This window comes from Sus scrofa, chromosome 13 (assembly GCF_054392235.1).
Source record: "Sus scrofa isolate SSC_HxYL_T2T_F1_AM1 chromosome 13, Sscrofa_HxYL_maternal_Yorkshire_Landrace_v2.0, whole genome shotgun sequence".
Classification (NCBI taxonomy): Eukaryota; Metazoa; Chordata; class Mammalia; order Artiodactyla; family Suidae; genus Sus; species Sus scrofa.
Window position 1 is genome coordinate 105613222 of NC_139395.1, and position 18762 is coordinate 105631983.

General features: G+C 40.6%; 1 protein-coding gene and 1 long non-coding RNA gene across 2 annotated transcripts in view; one reads left to right on the top strand and one right to left on the bottom strand.

Moving 5' to 3' along the window:
• Positions 1-10998: 10998 nt before the first annotated feature.
• LOC110256316 (uncharacterized) overlaps positions 10999-18762 on the top strand; it is a 347057-nt gene continuing 339293 nt past the window's right edge. The window contains exon 1 of the long non-coding RNA XR_014824181.1: positions 10999-11079. This is a non-coding gene — a long non-coding RNA (uncharacterized LOC110256316). The remainder of the gene's footprint in view (positions 11080-18762) is intronic.
• The window catches only part of ERICH6 (glutamate rich 6), a 43330-nt gene continuing 38752 nt past the window's right edge, over positions 14185-18762 (bottom strand). The window contains exons 13-14 of the mRNA XM_005657090.4: positions 18271-18499; positions 14185-14452 (exon numbers count right to left, since the gene is read on the bottom strand). Of these exons, the coding sequence (XP_005657147.3) occupies positions 14189-14452; positions 18271-18499 (493 nt within the window). The 3' untranslated portion in view covers positions 14185-14188. The remainder of the gene's footprint in view (positions 14453-18270; positions 18500-18762) is intronic.

Here is an 18762-nt window from a genome sequence, read left to right on the forward strand (position 1 = left end):
TTATTTCTCTTAGTGTGGTAATTTCTAGGCATTATTTCATTCTTTTTTAATGGCTGTATCCATATCTGTATCTATATTCATCTGTCTGTCTGTCTGTCTATCTATCTATCTATCTACCACAACTTCTTTATCCATTCATCTGTCGATGGACATTTGGGTTGTCTCCATGACTTGACTGTTGTGAATAGTGCTGCAATGAACATAGGCGTGAATGTATCTTTTTGAATTATAGTTTTGGCTGGATTTATGCCCAGGAGTGGGATTGCAGAATCATATGGCAACTCTATTTTTAGTTTTTTAAGGAATTTCCATACTGTTTTCCTTAGTGACTACACCAATTTTCCCTCTTATCAACAGTGTAGAAGGGTTCCCTTTTCTTCTTTGTGGAAAGTTTTAAATTACTAATTTGATCTCTTTACTTATAGGCCAAGTCATACTTTTCATTTCTTCTTATATGGGTTTCAGTAGTTTTTTTGTGTATTTCTGGGAATTTGTCCATTTCATTTATCTATTTTGTTAGCAGATAGTTGTTCATAGTATTCCCTCTTAATCCTTTTCATTTGTTAATTTCTTTTGTTCCTGTTTTAGGTAGTTTGAGTCTTTCTCTTTTTTCCCTTGACCAATCTAACTTAAAATGGCTTGTAAATTTTGTTAATCTTTTCAAATAAACAACTTTTGGTGTCACTGATTTTTTTCCCTATTGTTTTTCAACCTGCTGAAAACCAGTAATAAGGAGAAAAATCTTATAAAGCAGCCAGAAGATAACGACATGTTGCTTATTGAGGAAGAGGAAGTACTGCCAGTATAGAAGATAACAACACTATACTTGAAATGGATGCATTGAATTTCTCTTAAAAATTTTGTTAAAAAAAAATAAATGCTTCCTTTGAGTCTAAATACTGTCAGTTTGATCTCTGCATGAGACAGTATGCTTTACCAGGAAGCACCCTTTCACTGCCCCTGAATCCCAGACAATACCAGGTCCCAGAGTTCTTCATAGTGGAGATAATGGTTTTTATTTTCAGCACAAAAGGAAAAAGCAATAAAAGCAGGCCCTGCTGACAATGCCCTCAGTGCACTGTGGTTCCAGTGTAGGCAGGAGTCTGTGCTGATTATGATGCTTTTAGGGAATTCTCCCCCCCCTCCCCATTTTTTTTTTTTTTTTTTTTTAGCTCTAATCCAGTCATTATCAACATCAGCTGCACTTTAAAATCAGCTGAGGAGCTTTAAAAAAAAAAAAAACTATTGAAGCCTGTCTCCATCCTAGACCAACTTAAATTTAGAATCAGGTGATGGAACTAGCCGAGTGTGTCTGTGTGTATAAATATAAAATATATGTATGTATATATAAACATAAATTATAAATGTGTATTTTATATGTATGTACATATGTATGGTGTGATTTTCTCACTCGTTATGTGAAGATTTAAAGTAAATACCAAAGTGGAGAGAATAGTGATGTTTAAACAGAGAGTAAGAGGATACCCAGGGGTGAAGGCTTCTCCAGGAGATCCACTTTAGCTGAATATCCAGGGTAGAGTTGACACCCCAAATATACACACACACACACACACACACTCTGTTGAGAGGAAGATTTTTCCTCTACCATCTTAGGTCCTTGTGGTTGGGGCTTGTGTTTTTACTGACAACCACCAGTTTGAAGATCACTGTCAAGGGGTTTGCAATTCTATGCTTTCAATCAAATTTTAAAATGCTGAGTCAGAGTTCCCGTTGTGGCTCAGCAGTAATGAACCTGACTAGTATCCATGAGGATGTGGATTTAATCCTGGGTTAAGGACCTGGCGTTGCCATGAGCTGTGGTATAGGTCACAGATCAGTCTCAGATCCCGTGTTGCTGTGGCTGTAGCTGTGGTTGGCAGCTGCAGCTCCGATTTACCCCCTAGCCTGGGAACTTCCATATGCCGTGGGCGCAGACCTAAAAGCCGCAAAAAAAAGAAAGAAAAGAAAGAAAAGAGTGAGTCATAAGTTTCCACTAAAATTTTACTTTCAATGTATCAAAATTTGTCATATTGTTTTGATCAGTTGTGTGCTACTAGTAATTGTAATCGTAATCAAAATAATTTTTTGAACACTTAGAACCTTAAGGTCATAGGAAGTAAAGTTTAAAATTTTAAAAATATATATGCTTTTGTAGTTAAGAAGTATGAGCAGATAATCAGTAATAGATCTTCAAGCATAGAAATATATCACACTCCAAAAAACTTCTCTGAAGGCAGTAGGGTGAAAGTGTAAGTTCAAAAAGGAAAAAAGGAATGTTGTTAAAGACAGTTTTTTTTAAAAAAAGAGTTGATATATTTTTTAATGGATAATGATGGGTGTCATATTACTATGGTATTTATGTTCCACTGGATTCTTTTCACAAAGTAACATTTTATTTCAAAGTGTCAATTTACAGTGCATTTGCAATTAGATTCTTTGTAACTGCTTAATCTTATGATGAATCTATTAATGTCAACTGAAAAATGTAAAAGAAAGAACATTCATTTAAAAAATGTAAGGCCATCAGAAGGGAAAAGTGAACATCACTGGTCCTGGCAGATTGTTTCATGTCCTTCTGGAGGGCCAAGGACAATTCTCTAGAAGGTAATTTATTTTTGACCTTGTCTTTGTAGTTTAATGAAGCAGAAATTGATTCATAATTTACAACTTCATCTGTTTTAAGACTGGTAAATAACAAACACTGCAAAAAGTGTGTTTATGGAAACTGGAAATGTGTTGTATGAGCACTTTCTACTACTCTCTGTGAAGGAGAAGCAAATGTTTGTGTCATATAAAGTTACTTTCGCTGTTGTTAATATTTATCAATATAGTTTATTTCATAGCAATAATTAAATCATCCTATTCTGATGTCAGTTTCCAGTTCCTGTTAATTTAATCTGATTATCTAACCTAACTCAATTATCTATTTCTAATTCTGTTAGTCCTCAGAAGAAAGGTGGGTTCTATTCTCTGGTTTGGTCAGAAGGATGAAGACTGAGAGGCTGAGATTTCTGCACAAACTTTGCATAGTCCTTGTCATAATCACAGGAATTCCCATTACTGAGCATTGCTTTCTGCAGCCTGTGAGCTGTACATGTTTTCCAATGGCCACTACAGCAATGGAAAGTTGACTTTATCTTTTCCAGTTTACAGCTGAAGAAACTAAAGCTCTTGAAAGTAAGTAGCCTGGATTGTTTAACTGATTTCCACCTCAGCTCTCGCCTCAGGCAAAGAACACACAGGTGAGGAACAGAGGGCAGAACATTGGATGGGGTCTGAAGACCCGAGCTCATGTTCCAATTCCACTCCCTGGTTAGCTGTGACATCTAAGAAATCACTTCCCATTTTTTAGTCTTAATGTTGTTGAAAAGTTGCAGGATTATGTGAGACAACCTGCAAGCAAGATGGGACTATGTAGAAGGATTATTTTATCCTGTTTCCTAGTCCTTATTTTGTTATAGAATTAATGAAAAAACATCATATCACCTTTTGGTCACACAGGCGTTCATAAAACATCATTTGATTTTGCGGAATTCAGGACTGGGTTATGTTTTTCGCTACAGTGAATGGATTGTCAAAGCTCCTAGGTGTGTGAAAGTGTGGAATGTTCCTACCTGATTTTGGCATTGGGAGGAGAAGCCAGGTGATGTGAACACAGGAAAATATAGCACATTTTTTTTGGGGGGGTGGTCTTTTTAGAGCTGTATCTGTGGCATATGGAGGTTCCCTTCCTTGGAGTTGAATCGGAGCTGTAGCTGCTGGCCTACAGCACAGCAACACGGGATCCGAGCAGCGTCTGCAAACTACACCACAGCTCATAGCAAGGCCAGATCCTTAACCCATTGAGCAAGGCCAGGGATCAAACATGCGTCCTCATGGATGATAGTCAGATTCCTTTCTGCTGAGCCATGAGGGGAGCTCCTAGCACATCTTTTTAGATAAAGAACTATTACCTGTGTGCATTCCAGATATTGACCTGAAATAAATAGACGGCCAGATACTTCTCTAGCAAAAATGGGTTTATTCGGGATAAACAAAGAATTGCAAATTGGGGTCTGCAACCATGGCGAGCCATGTATAAGTTCCTGCCATGGGGAAAGGAAGTTGGGAGGGTATAGTAAATAGAAAGTTCATGGCTTTTCATTGGCTGAGTCCTTGACAGGAAAGAAGTTTTGTTGGGCTCTATGTTATAGGGTGTGTGAGGGCTCCTCCTTTTGGTTTCTCAACCGTATTTAACTGAGGTTTCTGTTAACTAACTTTTTACACAGATAATCTATGAATTGAATGAACTCATGCAAGAGAACGAATAGGTTGTTCACATTGAGCTCTGAATCGGGTCTCAGGAATTATGTAAGGGTAGAGATAAAAAAAGAAGGATACAGTGTGTATTAAAGGAACGTCTCTCATTCTTTGGATACGGAGAAAAGAGACTTCTAGGTCCCAGCCTGGTTTTCTACTCTACTTTCAAGAATTCAGTCAGAGCTTCTGCTGACTCACAGAATTGTTGCTTCTCCCCAGTAACTGCTTCAAATGTCTTTTTTATGTTTGCTGGCTTCTGGCTAGTCTGTTAAAAAAAAAAATAGGAGTTCCCATCATGGCTCAGTGGAAATGAATCTGACTAGCATCCATGACGCAGGTTTGATCCCTGGCCTTGCTCAGTGAGTTAAGGATCCGGCGTTGCCTTGAGCTGTGGTGTGAGTTGCAGACACGTCTCGGATCTGGTGTTATGGCTGTGGTGTAGGCAGGAGGCTACAGCTCCAATTGGACCCCTAGCCTAAGAACATCCATATGCAGCGGGTGTGGGCCTAAAAAAGACCAAAAAAATTTCAGATATTAAAAATATAAAAAAAAAATTCATGAGGGTCCATAAACTTACCACCTTGCTTAAACAATAGTCGAAGCTCCTGTATGCCTCTGCCCATCACATACACCTCCAGTGGTAAGCAGCTGCCTAAAAGTTGACATTTCTCATTCCCAAACATTTATACTTTTCTGCATAGGGATGTCTAGCTAAATGTATGGTATTCATGATTGTTTTGCATGTTTTAAAACTTTATATGAACAGAGTAATACTAAAACATATTCCTCTGCCCTCTTGATTTTTTTCACTTAAAGTTAAAAAGTGAGTCTTTTTTATGGCTGAGTAGTATTCCATTGTGTTTACATACCACATCTTCTTAATCCATTCGTCTGTCAATGGACGTTTAGGTTGTTTCCATGTCTTGGCTGTTGTGAATCGTACTTCTGTGAAATATGGGTGTATGTATCTTTTTGAATTACAGTTTTGTCTGGATATATGCCCAGGAGTGGGATTGTTGGATCATATGGTAGTTCTATATTCAGTTTTCTGAGGACCCTTCATACTGTTTTCCATAGTGGTTGTACCAGTTTACATTCCCACCAACAGTGTAAGAGGGTTCCCTTTTATTCACACCCTCTCCAGCATTTGTTAATTGTAGACTCAGTAATGATAGCCATTCTCATCCTCGTGAGGTGGTACCTCATTATAGTTTTGACTAATCCCATTTTGTGGGCTCCATTTTTTTTAAAATTTTATTTATTTATTTATTTATTTATTTATTTGTCTTTTTGCCATTTCTTGGGCCGCTCCTGTGACATATGGAGGTTCCCAGGCTAGGGGTCGAATCGGAGCTGTAGCTGTTGGCCTACACCAGAGCCATAGCAACGTGGGATCTGAGCCGCGTCTGCAACCTACACCACAGCTCACCACAATGCCGGATCCTTAACCCACTGAGCAAGGCCAGGGATCGAACCCTCAACCTCATGGTTCCTAGTCGGATTCATTAACCACTGTGCCATGACAGGAACTCCCTGGGCTCCATTTTTATTTCCTAATTATCTCCAAAAGGCCCCACCTCCAGATACCACTCTGGTATTTGATTTCAATATGAGTTTTGGAGAGACACAACATTCAGTCCATAATATGACACAATTTACCTATTTCTCTGTTAATGGACAATTTGTAATTTTGCTTTTAAAAATAGTGCTATAATGAACAAGGTTGTTTTCATCTCCTTGTGAAAATGTGGATTTGTCTAGGATAAATCTGTGAAGAATGGAACTTTCTTGTGTTGGGTGTGCACATCCTCAGGTTTACTAGACAGTGTGAATTGCTCTCCAAAGTGATGGTACCAGTGTGTATTTTCTCCAAAGGTATTTGAATGTTTCCATAGCTTTCCATCCCTGCTCCCAGCTATCATTATTAGGCAGGACAGAGAAAAGGTGGGTGGCGATAAATAGTTACGTCAACTCTGCAGGCTTTGGAAAAGGACACCTGTTAAAGAAAAGAATAAGTGTCTGTGGACTAAAACCAAACTCCTTACTACTGCCAGTGAAAGAAATTAATTAATAGGCAATCTAAGAAAGAGGTGAAAAATTTTATTCCAGCTAATCTGAGGATTATAACCTGGGAGAATCTTTCAGAAAGTGCTGAGGACCGTTTGGCCGTTAGAGGTCAAAGCATAAGTTTTTGAGACAAAGGGTTATACATCAAAGTAACATATTGACAGTTTACATAGTTCAACAAGTTCAAGTGTATTATTGTGTTCCTTTAAAGGACAGAGAGAGGAATGTTATCTCCTAAGGAGTTACCCCTTGCTGGTGCCAGGAGGAAACTGCCTTTTTTTTTTTTTTCTTTTTTTGTGAGTAGACATTCCTATGTCTGCTAAGGGGATCCAGTTAATGCATAATGCAGATTCACAAGACATGCTAAATGCGAGGGAAGAAAAGCTTAAAGAGGAGGAGATTTTTTTTTTTTTTTTTTGTCTTTTTGCCTTTTCTTGAGCTGTTCCCATGGCATATGGAGGTTCCCAGACTAGGGGTCGAATTGGAGCTGTAGCCACTGGCCTATGCCAGAGCCACAGCAACACAGGATCCGAGCCACGTCTGCAACCTACACCACAACTCATGGCAACGCTGGATCCTTAACCCACTGAGCAAGACCAGGGACCGAACCTGCAACCCATGGTTCCTAGTCAGATTCGTTAACCACTGAGCCACGACGGGAACTCCAAGAGGAGGAGAATTTTATGTTTAAAATTTTTCTTGTCCTGGAGTTCCTGTTGTGGCTCAGTGGAAATGAACCTGACTAGTAGTATCCATGAGGATATGGGTTCAAACCCTGGCCCTGCACAGTGGGTTAAGGATCTCGTTTTGCCATGAGCTGTGGTATAGGTCACAGACTCAGCAGGCTGGCGTGGCTGTGGCTGTGGTGTAGGTTGGCAGCTGTAGCTTGATTCCACTCCTAGCCTGAGAACTTCCATATGCTGCAGGTGTGGCCCTAAAAAGCAAAAAAACAGAAAAACAAAACCAAAAACCTTTCTTGTCCTACTGTAAAAATAACTTCATTTCATCACCATAGCACACACAGCCCCACCTTATCTGGCTTCCTCCTACCTGGCCAGCACTGCCTCCTACCATATAGCCCCTCAATTCACAATGTCCCTTCTGCTACTGGAACATGCAGGCAGATTCTTTCCTACCTCAGAACTTGTTCTCTCTGACTGGAATACTCTTTACCCAGGTCATTGTATGACTAGTTTCTTCTCAACCTTTACCTACCAGGGAGGCTTTCTCTGACCCCATAATGTAACATGTGGGGAGATCACAGGCTTCACTATGTGGTTCCTCTACATATTTTCCATCTTACCCCATGTCTCTTTCATGTTACTCTTTTTTTTTTATTGCATTTATCACAGTCTGAAATTTCTTAGTTTGTTGTCTCTTTTGCTTGAAATATAAACATCCATGGGGGCCATCCATGTACAGTGGCTGCCATGTGCTAAATTTTTATCGAATGAGTGAATGTATGCATCAATGCCTTCTCTACTCAGCAAACTTGTTACCCTTTCTTGTCACTCCTCCAGGGCTCACTGTCCCAGCCTTGTGCTGTCTACTGTTGTGCTATAGAATCAGGTGAATGTAGAGGACCTGACAGTATCCTGAATAGACTCTCTGTGCATGGCTATTTCTCTCTGGGATGTCCCAGGACCTCATGCACAGACTCCATCCGCATTGAACCTTCTCTGTGGATTGAGGCCCCTCTACCCTCAATGCCTGGACTGAAGCCTGTGATGCCCCATGCCTTTCTTTGCATCTCTCTGGAGGTCACTGTGGCTTCTCTTAAGTGCTTGGTCAAGGGTAGGGTTTTCCCAGGTCATTTTCTCGCTAACTTGGTAGTGTGGAAAACTCAAAAGGGCTGAGTGTATATTCATTTATTGGGCACTTGTGACTTTGTGAGCATCACTTGCATCACCTGTGATTTCTGCAGCCAGCAGCACAATTCCAGGATTACTAGTTGCTTCAGGGGGACAATTCTAAGATTATTATGAGCTAGGTCATTGTCTTGCTCACCTTTGTGCCTCCATCTTCCATCCCACATGACATGTAGTTCTCAGGCTGGGATAGTGCTGTTTTTGGTGCTTGCTCCCTGTATTTCTGCCTCTGCATTTACCTCCTCGTTTTGTCATAGTCTCTTTTTGTGTCTCTTCTGCCCTAAGGATAGAGAACTGTGATTTTTAGCTTTGCATCACTAGTACTTGGCACTAAGTAGGCACTGAATAAATGTTTATTAAACAGACGAACAAATTAATGCATGGAGTGAACTCTAGAGCTGGAATGAAAGAGTGGCAGCTGTGCTTCTGATAGAAATTTATAATCAGTGGCAGCTCAACTCTTGAGAAAGCCAGGTTTTCCACAAGCTGACTGAGGTGGGAACTGCAGTTTGAACTGAGTCAGTTTTAGTCTATTCTCAACCCCCACCATTAAGCACAAATAGAGCTGTGAAGAGACACCCAGAATTTTGTTCCCTGGTCATGTATATCCCTGGTAGATATCACTCCATTCGTTCGTTCATTCATTCATTCAACATTTGTCAGGTGTTTTCCATAAACGAGAGCAAGAGGCTGATTTTTTCCCCCCAGTGTATTGTCATTTTGCTTAATAGTTTAACATGGAACACGCCTCTGTGTCATTTTGGAAAATGACTCGATTGGGCATCATCTCTGAAGAGTCTGGATGAATGTTACAGTCACTTTCATCTCCCAAGCCCAGGACAGCAGAGCATGTATGAAAAAGTGAACTCACATGGTAGAGTTGTTCCCCCCTCAGATTTCTCTGTGCACTGTTTAGTGCTGGGTCACCACAAGATGTGACAGAGAAGCCTCTATGGTTCTCTTCCTAACTATGGACACATTTTTGTCACATCTTTTTATCACCTGGTTTTGATTTGCCAGTTTGCCTCAAACCAAGATATTCCTAATTCCTGGATTTCACTCTGTGTCATGAAAAAATTGACACAGAGACTCTCTTGAAGAAACATGTCACTTGAGTTGTTTCCACTAGCTCATTGGCTTTCTTTCCATTATATATATATATATATATAATGGCACTAAGTAGGCACTGAATAAATGTTTATTAAACAGACGAACAAATATATATATGTCTTTTGTCTTTTTAGGGCTGCCCTCATGGCATATGGAGGTTCCCAGGCTAGGGGTCCAGTCAGAGCTGTAGCTGCTGTTGTACGCCACAGCCATAGCCATAGCAAGTCGGGATCTGAGGTGAGTCTTCAACCTACATCACAGCTCACATCAGTGCTGGATCCTTAACCCACTAAGCAAAGCCAGGAATTCAACCCCCATACTTACGGATACTAGTCGAGTTCTTTAACCACTCAGCCACGATGGGGACTCCCCATTATATGTTGTCTTGGGTAAACTTTAGCAAAGGGATTAGGCTTTGTCAAATGGATGCCTTTTGGAAACAATTTTACTCCTCATTTCATACTATTTTCTTATTACTTCAGTTACATTCACCTATTTTAAAATTATTTTATTTTTCTATATTGGCAATAGTCCTAAAGGATTCCTTACATTGTTTCTGGAATAAAGTAGAACATAAATATATATACACAGTATCTGTTGTGTTGCAGGAAAATGAAACAATAGGATGAGCATGACAAATTACTTGGTTTAAAGTAAAATCTAATTTAAAATTACCCTCTGTGTATTTTCTAACACAGCTGGAAAAAATACAGTGCATTTCTACATTAAAAAAAAATCATTAAAGTATGATATTTGCTTCTGAATATGTGATTGGCATCCCGAATATTTCCAATTTTATTTGGACACATCTAGTAAAGCAACATAGACTCTAAAAGCTTTTGCTTTATTCACAAGAAATTTGTTTCTAGTGTACTAACAAATACTGTGCATTTATTTGGCTTATTTTGTACCTAACAGAGTTTAATTTTCTATAGCTCTCTTTAAAGAGTAGAAATTCAGTTTTCTCCTTATCTTTCAAAATTATTGTTGGCAATGACTAATTCCTCTGGTTAAAAAGTTTTTTTTCCCCTAAAACACATCGATACATAAATACATAAAAAGGACTGAAAAGAGAGTATCATATTAGAGATGACTTTCCACGTGGTGAGATTAAGAGTGCTTTTAAAAGCTTTTTCTTTCTTTCTTTTTTTTTTTTAAGGCCACAGGTGTGGCATGTCGCTGTTCCTGAGCTAGGGGTTGTATTGGAGCTACAGCTGCTGGCCTATGCCACAGCCACAGCAACCCCAGATCTGAGGCAGGACTGCAGCCTACACGCAGCTCATAGCAACACTGGATCCTAAACCCACTGAGCGGGGTCAGGATTCAAAACGCCATCCTCATGGATACTAGTCAGGTTCTCAACCTGCTGAGCCACAACAGGAACTCCTAAAAGCTCTACACTTTATGGTGATCACTTTGTAAGATATAGAAACATCGAGTGATTATGTTGTGTTCCTGGAACTAACAGTGTTGCAGGTCAATTATACTTAAAATTTAAAAAAAAAAACAACTTCATACAGTTGACCCTTGGACAACAAATGTTTGAACTGCTCATGTCCACTTGTATGCGTGTTTTTTTTTTTCAATAGCAAGTATTACATACTTCATGATCCCCAGTGTGTTGAATCTGCGGATGCGGAATAGCGGGTATAGAGGACCTGCTCATGCGGAGGAGTAATCATGGATGCCAAGGAACCGCGAGTGCAGGGAAACCACGAATATCGAGGAACTACAGGTACAAGGGGATGGCTGTAAGTAATATTGAGTTTTGTTGTTGTTGTTGTTCTGTTTTATTTCATCGTGCGGAAGGTCGGTGCTCCTGACCCAGGTGTTGTTCAAGGGTCAACTATACTTTTCTGTAATCTCCTAACATTTCTACAACGAGTTGGTATGACTTGTTGGCAGAAGCTGCTAACAAAGGCACTTTGGAATATGTTGCTCATGCACCATTAGAGCTCCACGGAGACCCATACCTGGAGGTGTCTCTTACCTCTCAATCCTCTAGGGGTTTACAGACACACTTTGCTGCCAGCTGTACCTGGAGCAAAAAGTTTTAGTTTCTTTGTTCAGTGTAACTCAGTTACATTGAAGTGCACGTAAGTATTTATCTTTCCAAGGATAATTGTTTTATCAGCCCAAAAGTGTATACATATAATGTAAAGTATCCATATACAAAATAAAATAAAAGTGATAATCCTGAAATCAGGAGGAAAGAAGACAAGGATTTCTAGTACTACTTTAAGCTTTAAGTACATCAGTAATTTCTTTGAAATTTACACCTGGAAAAGCCTGTGGATTTAGTGTTTTCTTCTCCTTCAATCTATGCAATATTACTATCTAACAACTTTAATTTTTTTGAAGAGGTTTTTATTATGAAAAATGGAAAAAGAAAAACCTCGCATCCTCATGGATACTAGTGGGGTGTGTAAACCACTGAGCCACAATGGGAACTCCGAAACATAATTGTATTTTATTTATTTATTTTTTCTTTTGTCTTTTTCAGGGCTGCACCCATGGCACATGAAGGTTCCCAGGCTAGGGGTCTAATCAGAGCTGTAGCCTCTGGCCTACACCACAGCCACAGCAATGCAGGATCCGAGCCACATCTGCGACCTACACCACAGCTCACAGCCACCCACTGAGCAAGGCCAGGGATCAAACCCGCAACCTCATGGTTCCTAGTCGGATTTGTTAACCACTGAGCCACGATGGGAACTCCCCAAACATAATTTAAAATAATTCTATTATTAAACATGAAGCAACACTTGTAAAAGACATGTCTCATTATCCTGCTAATCTCTAGTTAATCAAGGCCTTATTCAGTATCCAGTATGGACTCAGCACCCCCAAAATAGTTTTTAATGATATACAAAACCAGATTCAGTTAAGGCTTTGTTTTGATTGTTACATGTTATACTGCTATACTGTTATGTTATTTTTTCAGAGCTATATGGATGCATATTAGCTCAATATTTCTGTCTCACTTGATGGAAAATAAAAGTTCACTCATCTATGAAAAGGAAGAGGCAAAAGACAAAAATTAAAAAAGAGACATTTAGCACTGATCAAGACATGAGTCTCAAGGAGTTGACCTGTATGGCTCAGCAGGTTAAGGCTCAGCATTGTCACTGTGTTGGATTGGGTCACTGCTACAGCACAGATTCATCCCTGGCCCAGGAACTTTCACATGGGGTGGGCATGGCCAAAAAAATAGACATGAATCTCAGAACCTCTTTTTCAGAAAAATAGCAGTGGAAATTAGCAAGAATGGAAATGAAAGGATAAGAAAATTGATATTAAAACAATTCCTAAAAAGTAAGTTAATCAAAGGCAGCTTTAAAAGGTGTTTGTTTTCGGGGGGGTATAGTTGATTTACAATGTTGTGTTAGTTTTAGGTATACAGCAAAGTGATTCAGTTATATATTGACATATATCCATTTTTTTCAGATTCTTTTTTCATATAGGTTATTATAGAATATTGAGTTGAGTTCCCTGTGGTATAGCAGGTCCCTGTGCTATAGTAGGTCCTTGTTGATTATCTAGTCTCTATATAGTAATGTATAGTATATACATTAATCCCAAACTCCTAATTTATCTCTCCCCTACCCCTCTTCTCCTTGGATAACCATAAATTTGTTGAAGCCAGCTTTAAAAAGTGGTGGAGTTCTTTGGTGACCTAGCAGTTAAGGGTCCAGTGTTGTCACTGCTGTGGCACAAGTTTAATCCCTGGCCTTCAAACTTCCACATGCCACAGGCACAGCCAAAAAAAAAAAGGTGGTGAATGGATTAATACCAAGAACCAGCCCAACCCCTTCCCCACACTGGCCACCCATAGCTGAGCTACTTCCTACTGTCCAGCACTCAGCTCTCCCCAGGACATCCCATGCTTCCACTCCTCCTGCCTCTTCCATCCCCTCCTCAGAATTCCTCAGCAGGGAAACAGTATGATTAAATATCTCACCCTAACTGGTGAAACACTGGTGGATAGGCTTAATCCCTCTTGCTACACATTAGCGCCAGATAGGTTATTCACTATAAGGAATGGCCTCCTCCATCTACATTCCTCTCTCTCTCAAAGAACAGGAAACTGAGACGTCTGGGACATTCAGGAGGAAGCAGGGTTCCAGGGATGTCTTTTGGATTCTCCACATCTGACTCCCAACTGCTTTCTTCTCTAAAGCACTTTTATCATTGAGCAGAGGATGCTGTGCTGGGCTGTCACTGCAGATTCAGCATCATCCCTCCTCCTCTCCCAGAAGGGGAAATACACACTGTCCTATAATCCACGGCCAGTGGGATCTGATTATGAGTCCCCAGTGAGTGGCACCTGCCTGAGTTTCGGAGGCAGGAGAGAATCAGCAGCCATCATTCACCTCTGGACAGAAGGGTGGGCATTCCGGGGGTGGCGGTTGCTTGTTATTCCTGCACTGGAATGTGAGTTTCAGGGAGCCCCTGCCACTCTCTTACTTGGTGCCATTGACTTCGTGGCTTCCTGAGATTCTCTCACTTCCAGATTTCTCCAAAGCCAGCAGGGGTGTTCCTTGACCTTCACCTCCCCAGCCTTTCAAATGATGGTGGAAGCACATGCTCCCTCCCTGCTTTCTGTTTCCCTGATGGAACTCTGCCCGTTAGAGACCCTTTTGCTGACATGCTCATTCTCTGCTGTCAGTTGTTTAGTTTTCTAACCAAGAATGCCATGCAGTGATGACTCAGGACATGCTTCAAATTTGTAATAAAGAACACTTCTTGGTATTTCCTAGTCACTTTATACACTTTTTTGGGAACTCTCCCATCTCTCTCCCAGAAAAACTCAACAAAACAAACAAAAGCACCATCATTATTCTTTAAATGTTTTCTTTTATCATAGCTGCTATTCTTGTCATCGTATCTTGCTTTATACCAGAATTATGACAAAGGGCAATTAGTTTTAGAGAAAGTGAAGAAAGGTAGGAAGGTTGCTTTAATTTTTCCCAAACGTGGCTGGAGGGGAAATTCACACATCCTTCCAGTTTGTTAAACAGGCGTCGGATCTTTATTAAGCTGGCCAACAGAAGAAGGTCATCTCCATTCAGGTATCGGAGTGCTGGAATCTCCTTAGGGTTCAGCAGCTTTTCAGCAAAGAGAAAGAGAAGGGAAGCTCAGGGTCTAGTGGTGGAAGTGGTGACCGTGGAACGAGGAGGTGGGAGGGGGTGAGAGGTGGCACTAATTTGAGGTTGGATTCTCTTTTGAGTCTAATTACCTATAAACAGTCGTGTTAATCCTAATCTGAACAGAAAGGAGCTGAGATGCTGTGGAGATTTGAGAGACTAGGGCAGGCCAGACAGACCAAACAGAATTTGGATTATTTCTTTCAAATACTTACAATTTATTCAAGTCACTTACCAGCATGAAATGAGATGCTGCAGGCTCCCCCTTCCTGGGAGCGTGGCCCAGAGGCTAGTAAGGTCCCTAGGGGCAGCCTTCCTCAGAGAAGCCAGCACCTGAGCTGGACTTTCCAGAAGGAAATGTCTAAAACATTTGATTAAAACTCCTTTCCGGAGTTCCCATCGTGGCTCAGTGGTTAACGAATCCGACTAGGAACCATGAGGTTGCGCGTTCGATCCCTGCCCTTCCTCAGTGGGTGAAGGATCCGGCGTTGCCTTGAGCTGTGGTGTAGGTTGCAGACGCGGCTCGGATCCCGCGTTGCTGTGGCTCTGGCGTAGGCGGGAGGCTACAGCTCCGATTGGACCCCTAGCCTGGGAACCTCCATATGCCGCGGGAGCGGCCCTAGAAAAGGCAAAAAGACAAAACAACAAAAACAAAACTCCTTTCCCTCTCCTAAAGTGTGCCACTACCTCCAGGATGCTGGTCCAATTAACCGCCCCATAACCCTTCCTTGCCTTTTGCGCTACCTGCTTCCTCACAGCCTCTGACGATGTAGGCCGAGGTCTCCTCGCAGCCTCAGGAGGGTGAAAGGTCTGTTAGGCCAGCCTTTCCTAAGGTGTTTCCAGGCTGCGGCTTCAAGACCAGCCCAGGAGGGGGCGTGGCCTCAGAGGGGCGGGCTAAATGCAAGCCCGACTGCTACCTTATGGCCGCAGAGTGACCACTTACCTGCCAAAGACCTGAAAACTTCCAGTATCTTTCTGCATTTTCATCCCTCCCTGCGTGGGAAGGAAGGAAGGAAGGAGGGAAGGGGGAAGGAGGATGAGATGGCTGGGAAATGAAGAATGGATTGCCGTTTTTAGTGTTCCTTCAATCCCAAATCCCATAAAACGGCAGAAAACGTTTTCAGAGAGTAAATCAATAATGGTTCTAGGAAATAGGAAAGATTTTTATCAGCAGGAATAATCCCAAGGAATTCCTAAAAACCAAGAAGCACCTGGGACTGCATCCATAGAGAGATAAATAACCAAATGGAACCACTAATCTAAAACATGCATATTCTGAGCTCAAAGTCCATAGCAATGGAAGAAGTTGGGAGGCGGCCCCTCCCCTCCCCTCCGTGTTCAGGCTGGTGCCCACAGGCTGAGACTGGAAGCCTGGTGCTGGGGCTCTCCTTCCACCCCTCAATGGCACATGCCTCTCTCCTCCACAGTTAGCAGAAGCACACTTCAGTAAGCAGAACATGCAGGAAAACAGGGATTCTCAAAGACAGGCACCAGTTCACCAATCAGAGATGCTAATACTCAAAGGAAACAGAATTAGTAGCCAGAAAAGGACCTTAGAATGTATATAGTCTATATATAGACTTGAGAAAATTATTTTTGTCAAGGAAAATAATTAACTAGAGGACTTGGAACTTAGTTCTATGCATACGGAAAAGACATTGTAACAATTTTAGAATAACCAGTAAAATATAACGTATTAAAAGATCGAGTCTTTTAGGTTGAGGAAAAACAAAACCCACTTTATTCTGTTTGCCAGAGACACAGCTAACTCAAAACTACGGAAAACGGTTGAAAATTAAGGATGAAAAAAAAAATGAAGCCAATGCTAACTAAAAGAAAGCAGATGTAGCAATTAAATATCATATAGATTTAAGGCAAAGACCACTAGGAGGAAAACTGAAAATAATACATATTGATGATTTAAAAAATTTTTCAGAATAAAAACAAAACCCTCACTGATAACACTGACTCACGTGATGGGCACAGCTGAAGGGCAAATAAGGGAGTGGGATAAATGGAAGGATTATCAGCAAGCAGATGGTATACCAGGACCGGAGACTAATGAAATCACCTAGGGAGGGAGTGTAGATAGAGAAAAGATGTGCCCAAGACAAGCCCCAGAGCCCCTCAGTATTTAGAAAAGGGGGAGGTGAAGAAAATTAGCAAAGAAAAGTGAAGAGTAACCCCTGAGGTGGAAGTAAAAGCAAGGGAGAGCAGGTCTTGGAAGTTGGGGAGGAAATTCCTCCAGGAGAAGGAATTAAGTAACTGTGTCTACTGCCACTGAAAGGGCAGTAGATTCAGCATAAATAAACTACAATAGATATGAAATGTTATGTGACAATTAAAATAGAGTAGACAAATATGCTTGGAAATGTAGACATGGAGAAACCTTTAATACTTGTAAGTTAAGTGGAAAACAAAAACAGAACAAGCCTAACAATATATTCAGTATAGTCTGATCCCATTTTTATGTAAAAAAGATGTATGTGAAAAGAAGAGAAACACACACCAAATTTTCAGTGGTGATTACCTTTGGGAAGAGAATTAGAAAAGAAGAAAGGATTGAAGGGGGAAGCTCATTTTTGACTCTCTATATTTCTGTTTCATTTGAATCTTCAAAATAAGAGAAGGTATTCATATGTCGCTTTTGTAATATTAAAAACTGAAAGAAAGGGCGATGATGAGAATGAGAAAAGCAAATATTTTTTGACATCAAATTCTTCCTTTTGTGTCAAAATGACTTTTTCTGATTATTGCAAAAGAGGATAGTGAGGAGAAAAAGGGAGAGCATTTTTTTTTATATTTCTGTTAAGAATGCATTTATCATTAAGTGTAATATAACAAAAAGAGGCTATGCTGTAAATTTATAACCAAGAAAGAAGCTTGTTTGGAGCCTTACAGCTGATTGCAGTAGCTAGACTGACTGGAAGAAGCTCAAAGAGAGCTGAGCATGTTGTAGACCCTCACTCTGTGTTGGCTGAAGTCTCAGTTTGGTTTGGTGTTTATGAGATATTCCTGTTTGTGCAGATCCCTGAGGTCATATGGCCACTTACTTAAACCATTAGACTTTAGAGGCTGAAGACATCTTTAAAGTTTGGAGCACTTTCTTCCTTTAATAATTGATGAAACAAGGTCCTCAGAGTTTAGGGAGCTTACTCAAAGTCACATGCTGTATATGCTCAATATGTATACATAGATCTCTGTCTGTCTACATGTGCACATATATTTCAGCTTTACTGAGGCATAATTGACAAATTCTACATCTCTATTGATCTATCATTTACCTAGTTCTTAGTCGGTCCCAAGCACCAAGCTAAGTACTTTGCATTTTCATTACATCTTCAGAGCCACCTATGAGAGAAGCCACCAAAATGGGATTCATCATCCCCATTTTGCAGATGAGGAATCGAAGTTCAAGTTTACCCACTTAGCCAGGTAGCAGAGCTGAGGTTTGAAACTATGTCTTGGCGTTCCCATAATGGTTCAGTGGAAATGAATCTGACTGACATCCATTAGAATGCAGTTCGATCCCTGGCCCGCTCAGTGGGTTAAGGATCTGGCGTTGCTGTGAGCCGTGGTGTAGGTTGCAGGAAGAACAGACAATAAGGGCTGCCTCATTTCCATTTGAAATTTTCACAATTTGTTTTTTCATTGAATTCCAAAATTCACAGGAGTACACGGATTACACGCAAGTATGATCTATCAGTAACAACACTAACAAGCATTATTTTACTCTTATTATTCCAAATGCTTTAAACTGCTTCTAAAAATGTACCTACCTTCACTTTGGTTCCAACACTGATTCTTGCCTGTTGGCCCATTGCTAGAAAAGTGATTGAAATCTTGTCTTGTTCTAAGATGCGGATTCCAACATGATGGTTCAAAGCCAGAAAGACAGGTTTAAATGAAACAAAGGGTGAGGAAGTGATGGAACTTGACCAATTCCAAGCCCTTATTCTGTTGCCAGCTTGATCTGAATATTGACCACCCAAGATATTGATGTATACCCTGGGCAGAAGGGAAAGTAAAAATCATAAACAGTAACATTATAATTCAACCTTGAAAGTAGCCCTGCCACTTGCTAACCATGGGGAGTAGCAGTTTATACTGGCCAATAGCATATGAATGGTGGAAAACCTCAGGTAATCTTAGGAGTGGTTATACTGTGACTGAATTCTATACTAATTTGATGTACTGGGTATAATTTAAGACTTACTGATAAACCAAAATGGGTCCAAAGAGTGAAACCAGGATGGTAAAGGGATCTGGAA